Consider the following 7,084-nt stretch of genomic DNA (forward strand, 5'->3'; position numbering starts at 1 on the left):
AAAATAGCAAACAGAAAATATAAGAATACAAAACTCGTAATTCTAACAGATTCCGCTTCCGTATGCAATTCACTTAAAAACATACATTGGCAACATATTTCCTCTTACTTAATAAATAACATAATAGAAGAAGTTCATAGTTCATCAAATAACAAATTTAAGGTCCAATGGGTTCCAGGTCATGTGGGTTTGTACGGCAATGAGAGAGCTGATAAGATAGCAAAACGATGTTCGAGTAGAGTGGAAAATGCGAAACTGCCTTTACAGGAAATTTTTAGATGGATAAAAAAATACTTCATAAGTGAATGGCAGCATAGGTATGCCTGGGAGTCAAGTTTAAAAGGGAAAGATCATTTCACTATCCAACCTAATGTCTCTCCACGCCCATGGTTCTCTAACACTAATGTTAAGCTAAACAGAAAAGATATAGTCTTACTTACAAGATTAAGAATTAACCACGGTCGTACAAATCGCGGCTTAACATTAATCAAAGTTAAAAATAATGATAAATGTTCGACATGCAACTCGATCGAAGACCCATTACATATTATACTAAATTGCAATAGATATGAAAAATACAGGATTAAATACCCCCTCATCCAAAACAATAGCACTTTCCTCCAAGGGCTGGCAGATCTAGATAGGGCTACTATTCAGGTGCTGTGCAAATTTATTGCAGAATCTAAATTAGATTTTTAAAATTAAATAATAAAAATTAATAATAACAATTTACATCCTCAGTTCCATTCTTTTATAATATAACAACAGGGGCAGTGTAGGACTCCAACGGGAGTCTTGGGCCAACGTAAGAAAAGGAAAAAAAAAAAAAAAGATTATCTCTTCATTGTAGGGTTCTCAAAAAATAATTGAGAACAAACTGTTTTAATTTTTATCTTTGAATTGTTTTTCATTACCAGAAATTTACTTTTGTTAAAAAAAAAAAAAAAAGAGATGTACAATGCACGGATTAAAATAAGTAATTATAATAGAAATATGTAAAATAAATGTAAAAACTATGAAATATTTAAAAATATGTAAAATAAACATGGTTTAAAGTAACTAAAGCTATCATAAAATGTATTTAGGAAGCAAAAACATGAATATAGAAGTCCCTGATGAGTAAACACATAAAAATCTCATTTCTAGCAATCAATTTCAAACTATCCTAATTTATCTTAATATATGAACAATTATTTGAAAAAAAAATGTTAACTTACTTTTTTATATCCAACTCTTTAATGCTATTATTAACATAATTGGCAAGTTTCACATCCACAGTAGCAGGACGGCAACCTTCATAATGATCAGCAGGAATATCAGTTCTACTACTTTTTAATGAGCTTAAACAATCTCTAGTGATAACTTCCACAGCTAAAAATGAAGTAGGAAAAATTTAAGTGTAAATGTTATTGGTTTAATGGATTAAATATATTGAAGTTATAATTAGAAATTTCAAAAGCCATTCTTGAATAAAGTTAAATAATATTTGTAACAGAATAGGAAAAAACAATCGTGCTCTTACAACTATTAACTATAATGAATAATAAATAACAACTTCAATGAAAACACAATACATGAGGAATTTATAAGGAATAAAATGGAAAGAAAAATCTCAGTTAGATAAAGTAGTAGCCCTTCTAAGAAAATTAAAGAACCTAGATGAATTTACTATGACTTGGATAAAGGAATCAGAATAAATTGGTTTGGAAGTAAATGAATGCAAGACCAAATCAATAACAGCAAGATGAAAATTATATTAAAGATAACAGAGATGTGAATATATTGGTGGAAAAAAAAAACCTCTGAAATTTGTCAACATATCAAGATAATACAGAACAAGAAAAAAATACTGACTAGTCCCAAATATGAACAAACTTGTTACAAATGCCAAGAAAAGTTAAGCTAAAAGTGTACAAAATGTTTTTTTTAATAAGTATTCCTCTAGTATACAATGCTGAGACCTAATCAGTAACAAGTATCCAAGAAACCATAATTGAAAAATTTTAAAAAAAAATCCTCTCATAAATGAGGAATTACTCAAGTAAATTAATTGGTCAATAAGTACTTCACAATAAGCATGATCATTTCCTAACTTCTTGGATGAAAAATGAAATTGGCATGGAATTCTTTGTTCAAGGAACAATGAATGCTGGATTGTATGAAAAGATAAAAAAATAAATGGATGAACACAATAAAGATGCCACAGAATTACTTGGATTAAAGTGAAAAACAATAGTTAAAGCAATAAAGAGACGGCTTATCCTCATAAAGGAAGCCAGAAAACAATTAAATAATACATAAAAAACACAATTTATTAATTTTATCTTAAATAATCCTAGGTTTCACCCAAGTGAACTATGCATATAAACCATTTGATACTTAAGATCTTTTACACAAAGAATAAATAATAAAAATTTTAATTATATAATGTAATAGAAAACAAAAATAACTTAGCTGAACATCTTGTGAATGGAGAAAGAAATTAATGGCCCCTATGGTAATAGTTAGTGTATATGTATTACTCAAAGTAATTTATCAAGCTCTTTATTATGTTTTCTAGATCAGACTATCCTTATCCATTCAATTTTATATCCATTATTTTTATTTAAATTATTTATTTTACTATTGTAAAAAAAAATAGTGAGGAGAGTACTATGCTTAAGTAACTACAAATTTAACAAAATATAGTTTTACATAGACAAGAGAACATAATGTTAATGTCCATAATTAAAAATTTCAAATAAATATTAAGAACATTAATTTACATTAGAACAAAAAGATAAAATAAGATTTCTATTGAACGTGTAAAAAATATAAGATGAAATTTTCTATCTATTTTCAAATTTTGGTTGAAAACCATAATATCAATTTTAATTTTTTTTTTATCTGTGTGGATAGGAAACGATGAAATTAATAAGTTGGTAGAAGGATGCCAGGAAATACAACTGCAGGAAGGGTAAAGCCATTTTAACTCTTCATAAAACCGGGAGATTGAGGTGTCCCTCAGGATCCTGAAGATGAATTGTACAAAGCAATTAATAGAACATTTATTTTTACTACAACTTACACTGTATAACAGTAGTCAAAGTGGGGGTATATTAAGAAGTTGACTAGGACCCAGGGGACCGTGGCTTTACCAGGAAAGAATTTTGTGGTAGCACAAAGATTTTTGATAATTGGATAGAACTTAGTAAGATTATTATTTAGGAACAGGGTAGGAATATGAAGTAAGGTTTTAAAGTAGGGATTTGAAACTAGTACAATTTCTATAGTCTCCTCTACATTCAATTTACGCTTGTTTTCTACTGCCTAGGACAAATTCAATTCAAGTCTTCTTTTTTTTGTGGCTGTTGATAGATTGTCAGGGACAAACAAAGTTGGAAAACATTTGTCTACATACAGTATTGGGAATCATAGATAAGAAGGGGAGGTTAAGGTTATTTATGTAGTTAGCAAATATGGTTGAGATAGTAGTGAACTCTGAGGGTGGTGTAGCATTGATTTGAGCTGACAAATTAATATTTTCTTATAGTATTTAAGAAATTCCTTTAGACAACAGAAGTTCTAAAATTAAAATTAAAAACCAACAAGCTGAATAAGTAATTGGTTCTTTGCAATAAAAAGTTTCACAATAAGACATAAGGATAAAAGTGATATTAACTATCATCTAAGTAAACTTTGGGGTGGGTGTGTCAATACACTAATATTAGACAAGATAAACATTGAAAGAATTCTAGGATATCTAATTTTTATACATTTTACCTTACAAAAACTTTATAAATAAGTATAAATAATTGTCTCAGAGACTGTATTAAATTCTAGTAGCATTAGTAAACTATTATATAAAGTATAAAGTCATAATTTTTTAAAAAAAGGAATATTAACACAGCATAAAATATGATTAATTTTATACTATGTCTAGAGGGATATTCAAATAGGAAGTGAAATAATTAAATAACCATTGGTATTATGACGAAAATAATCATTATCACAATATAAAAATAATAATTTGAAAAAATACAAACCCCCTTTCCTTTCAATTAATTTAACACATCTATCATCAGTTTCTGGGCAAGCTTGGCTCCAATTCCAAAGCCATTCAAAGGGCGTGCCACACCCTGGATGTGTTGAAATGCATTGATAACAATATAAAGTTGATCCAATGCCAAATGCATTACCTAGACAAAAGTTATATATATGCAATGTTAATGTCCATATCCACCAACAATGATACTACTACAAATAAAGTTCAAAATACATTCAAAGACAAGAATGATATTTAACAGAAATTGTAATGATTTATTACTGAGATGAAATAAAATTGAAGTTAAGTGGATCAAAACATAAAATTCACTCACATCGACTAAAACAGTATAAAAGGAACACAACAACAAACTGTACACACTTCATTTCAAACCAACATAAACATTCAATCTTGTTTACATGAGTGGAGGGAGGGACTGGTTATACAGCATGTGCTACTAAGAGAAAAATACTGTTTACTATTTTTATTAAAATCAAACTGTTAAACATTGAGCTGCTGAAATACAGCTAAAATATCAGAAATATTAAATAAAAATTAAATAAATTAAAGTACTTCGTTTCAATGTGAAATATGAATAAACTTTTTTTTTCAATTTGAATTATAGGAAACGAAACTTCTAAATTATGACCATACACTCACATGCAAAATATTTATTATCTTTTCATAACAATTTTAACGCCTAAAATCTCAGTTACAATTAAAACATTCATTTAATTAAAAAAATCGATTATAGAAATCACTATATTTCGATGACTAACAGCTAATAAAATATTTATTTTGAATGTGTGTCACTGTAATCTATAAATTGAATCTTTCAAATGGATAGTACAGGTACAGGTATATATTTATTCAGGCTTAGCTATACATAGTATACGTTATCTTTTGCGATTTCTATACTTAAATCAGATTGATTTATAGTTCCTTGGTCAACTGAGCAACTTAAAATGAAATTCAGGCTGATCTCCAAGGGCTTAACTTCTGTATCATTTTTCTTTGATGACACCAATTTATTCAAGTCTTTAATTTGGCAATTTTCCTTGTTTAACGAAAATTCCCATTTGCCTCCGTGCCAAATGGGTGGTTTCAAAACAACCTGTTAGGGTTCAAATGCATCCTTGCTTACCATTTTCCATTTGATTGGCGATAGGTCATTTATTTTAGCCTATTACATTTAGTTCTATTTGTATTATGAAATAGCAAAGGTAATTTATTTTAACTCATTAAATACACTTTATTGTGGATAATTAAATAATTAAAACAAAATTATATATTTAATTTAAAACAAAACCATCATAAAATTAAATCTACATAACCACCATTTTTTATACTGCTGTACTAATTTACAAGACCACCTGAATTATATGATAAATTTAATCGGAATTTAGAGGGGACGGTGATTGCATTGTTATCAAGTGGTCAGGGAGGTTGCAGTACTGCTACACTACTCCCCCCTTAATAGCCGCGTCTAGGAAACGTACATTGGGCTTAATTGTTCTCCCATATTTACTGACAGCAGGAATTTCTTCTGAACCAACTAATAAAAAGGCTGGTTTCACCCGGTCCATTGAAACTATTATCTCTCTATAGGGCAACTGTAATGTGCACAGTTTTCCTATACGGTTAAGTACGGGATAAGGTCCTGACTATGGAGCTGACAAGGGCTTTTTTACTTTGTCGTCCCTTAAAAACACATGTGAACAGGCATTTAGCGATTTGTGGAAAAAAATATTCTTCCTACTTTGCCTGGATGCAACAGGACGAAGATCCCTCATGAACTGCTTGAGCTCCAGTACTGTTTCTCGCAGATTGGAATTACTAGGTGTATGAGACAGATATTCACCTGGTAGTCATATCGTCTGTCCGTAAACGGCTTCTGCAATACTATAATTTGTGTCGTCCCGCGTGATTGCCCTTAGTCCAAGAAGTACGGTCGATAAAAGTTTGACCCAATGATCGCTGTCCATATACGCCATCAGACAGGCCTTTAAAGTTCTGTGCCATCGCTCCACTCAGCCGTTTCCTTGCGGGTGGTAAGGAGAAGTCCGTACTCGCCGGGTACTAAGAAAATTGGTAAGAGAAAGAAAGAGGTCGCTTTCAAACTGTCTTCCCTGATCCGTGGTTAATAGGGAAGGTACTCCGAATCTAGAGACCCATCCTTCGTAAAAAGCAGTGGCTTCGACTTCTGCTGTCTCATCTGCTCTACAGGAATAGCTTCAGGCCATCGGGTAAACCTGTCAATCATAGTGACTCAATAACGCTTACCATGGGATGGTGTCAAAGGTCCGATTATGTCAAGGTGAATATGCCGGAATCGTCCAGAAGATTCAAACGTCCCAGGAGGTGTTACAGTGTGCCACACGACTTCGACCTTTTGACAGCAGATACATTTCGTCCACTCAGCTACATCCTTATTCATTGACGGCCAGAAATACTTTCTAGAAAAGAGTCATCTCATAGCTCTATTTCCAGGATGGCTAGGTTTATACACAGCATTAAACATTTCATGTCGCATAGCTTGAGGGATGTATATGCGAGCCACAGGCTTACTGGTTTCACAGGTTATAACATTGTCAGTATCTGGGAAACTTAAGGCCTTGAACTGCAAATTACTTTGCTGTTTAAGCGTCTCCAATTCGGGATCTTCGGCTTGTAATTTGGAAATCCTGTCCATATCGTTTCCTAAATTTAAAGTGTCCACCCGTGATAATGCGTCAGCGACATCATTTGGGTCTCCTTTGACTTGGAGTATATCAGTTGAAAACTGGCTGATATAATTAAGCCATCTAATACGCAAAGGAGGTGCGGTATAGGCCTTTTGTAACATGGCATGTATTAGTGGCTTATGATCAGTAAGTAAGGTGAAAGTTTGTCCTTCAATGTCTGCTCGAAAATGGCGAACTACTGAATACACCGCCAAACGTTCACGATCATATGCTGAATAATTCCGCTGGCTTTGAGGCATTGATTTCGATTCGAAAACCTAAAGGAATCCAGTGACCGTTGCCCTTTTGCTGGAGCACAGTTCCCATACAATTGTTC

The 7,084-nt window shown here is 31.8% G+C and overlaps 1 protein-coding gene across 1 annotated transcript in view; it reads right to left on the reverse strand.

Annotated features, from left to right (window-relative positions):
• Positions 1–4,487, reverse strand: part of crim (QVR superfamily protein crim) — a 9,909-nt gene extending 5,422 nt beyond the window's left edge. Inside the window, exons 1-3 of the mRNA XM_067047360.1 lie at positions 4,359–4,487; positions 4,026–4,178; positions 1,218–1,371 (exon numbers count right to left, since the gene is read on the reverse strand). Of these exons, the coding sequence (XP_066903461.1) occupies positions 1,218–1,371; positions 4,026–4,178; positions 4,359–4,410 (359 nt within the window). The 5' untranslated portion in view covers positions 4,411–4,487. The remainder of the gene's footprint in view (positions 1–1,217; positions 1,372–4,025; positions 4,179–4,358) is intronic.
• Positions 4,488–7,084: the final 2,597 nt, after the last annotated feature.

The sequence above is a fragment of the Halyomorpha halys genome, unplaced genomic scaffold (assembly GCF_000696795.3).
Source record: "Halyomorpha halys isolate HHAL.00 unplaced genomic scaffold, Hhal_1.1 Scaffold241.1, whole genome shotgun sequence".
Taxonomy (NCBI): Eukaryota; Metazoa; Arthropoda; class Insecta; order Hemiptera; family Pentatomidae; genus Halyomorpha; species Halyomorpha halys.